The 1,909-nt window shown below is 32.9% G+C and overlaps 1 protein-coding gene across 2 annotated transcripts in view; it reads left to right on the top strand.

Annotated features, from left to right (window-relative positions):
• The window catches only part of bbs9 (Bardet-Biedl syndrome 9), a 212,420-nt gene that overhangs the window by 47,406 nt on the left and 163,105 nt on the right, over positions 1-1,909 (top strand). For both annotated transcript variants that reach the window (XM_015372902.1, XM_015372077.1), the window contains exon 14: positions 1,179-1,283. In XM_015372902.1, coding sequence (XP_015228388.1) covers positions 1,179-1,283 — 105 coding nt within the window. The remainder of the gene's footprint in view (positions 1-1,178; positions 1,284-1,909) is intronic.

Below are 1,909 nucleotides of genomic sequence, written 5' to 3'. Positions count from 1 at the left end.
CAAAGAGCCATATGTGGCTCTGGAGCCGCAGGTTGCAGACCCCTGCTCTAAGTGGTGTAAAACATGTTAATGTATAGCATTAATCTTTATCTTTTATCTTGGTCTGTATATTCATTGCAACTTAATACATTACAAGGAAATGTGTCCTCTGCATTTTGGCTTCCCTTAGGGAGCACTGTGCTGTCTCACTGCAAGGCCCCAGGTCCCTACACTAAGGGCCCTTCATGGGACAGTTTATGGCGTTAGAACCTGGGAACTTGTTGAAACGTCGGAGAGGAAAAATACTTTTTCACCATGTTTTAACTTGGTCCAATCTTGTTATTCTTATTTAGAACATTGTGATGCTTGTGTGATACCGCTAGCTGCAAACATTTAGTTTGTTTTATTTTCCTTGTTTGTTTTGAAACAGGACTATTTTAGAAGCATGTTTCACATGTGGATTTTTTGGTTCCCTTTAAATTTCGTTCAACTCCCAGAGGAGATGGTTGCACTGGAAAAAAATCTAAATCTAAATAAGTAAATTTTTTCTTAAAATAGGTGCATTTGTTCTTGAATTGAGAAGGTTAAAGAGACATTTTGCCAATGGAACAAGACAATTTACATTTAAAATAAGAAAACTCAATTATATACGGTAGTCTTATTTCAAGTGCATTTTATCTAAATATCTTATTCTAAGAGTAAAAATGTTCATTCCATTGGCAAATCATTTCATTTACCTACTCAAATTAAGGGTAAATACACTTCATTTAAGACATTGTTACTTATTTCTGGATCGTTTTTTTCCAGTGTGATAAAGTAGATTGTTTTTAAAACTTTATCAAACTCGAGTGAGAAAAAAAAAATCGATTAATTGGATCTGGTAGGGAAAAAATGGAGATTAGATTTTTAGGCCAAATTATCCAGCCCTGCTGTAAAGCAAGCAGCAGCAATAAACTAAGAACTTTGATATATTTGGATATATATTTTGGACATCCTTTTTTGAACACAAAAAAACATGAAAGGAAGTGTGCTTTTTTATTACACATTTATAATTGTTATTCCCTCCAGTTTATGCTGCATATCCTACAGTAGTTGACATGTTTTTTTTTCTTTTTAATCCAGAGGAATATAAGGTATAGCTACGTAAAAGAAAGCTATCTGTCGGTGTTTAATTATAAAATGTTTTCCGTTGTTTTCAGGTGTTGGTTCAACCAAAGAAGTTTCTTTTTCTGCTTTCCTTAACGGTCACTACCCCCCCGCTGATCTGACCGGAGACATCGTTGTGTCCTACAGCTCACCAACAGGTAAAAAGGCCTCTGTGACCTTAATTTTTTCTGTCTGCACAAAATACAAACATGGTTTATAAAAGGAAATCATATATTCATGGTGTTTTAATGTATTTTCTTGGTTTTCTTGTTTGGATTTTTTTTTCCACAAATATAAACACAGTAAAAATATCAGATCTCTTTACCATATATAATTATACTTGATAGGGTTTGATTTTCCTTAAGTTTTTCTAATAACGTCTCATTATGTGTTTTATATAATGTAAGGAGTTCATTAAAATGAACTTCACCTCACTTGTTTTTAGCAATTAGACCTAATCATTGAACACTAATATATAAATGGATTTAGTTGATGTTATTAGAAAAAATATCTCCTAAATCTCTAACTCTGCAGGAAAATGTAGTTGGGAATAAATCTGTCTTATTTTGAAAACAGTAAAGATGCCTTTGATTATTCTTTATTTTAAATGATCAAATGAATGGCCTTAATTGGTATTAAAATGTCTTAAATCAGTCTTTCGAGATGCACCATTAAATTTTTGTCTGGAAAATATGAGCAAGTGTAAATGTAATCAAAATTGTCTCCAGCCAAGAGTTTTCTCCATGGCTAAAACCAGGGAACATACATGAGGCTCAGTGGATTT

The sequence above is a fragment of the Cyprinodon variegatus genome, unplaced genomic scaffold (genome assembly GCF_000732505.1).
Source record: "Cyprinodon variegatus isolate N-32 unplaced genomic scaffold, C_variegatus-1.0 Scaffold0, whole genome shotgun sequence".
NCBI lineage: Eukaryota > Metazoa > Chordata > Actinopteri > Cyprinodontiformes > Cyprinodontidae > Cyprinodon > Cyprinodon variegatus.
This window is presented reverse-complemented; position numbering and strand designations above follow the sequence as displayed.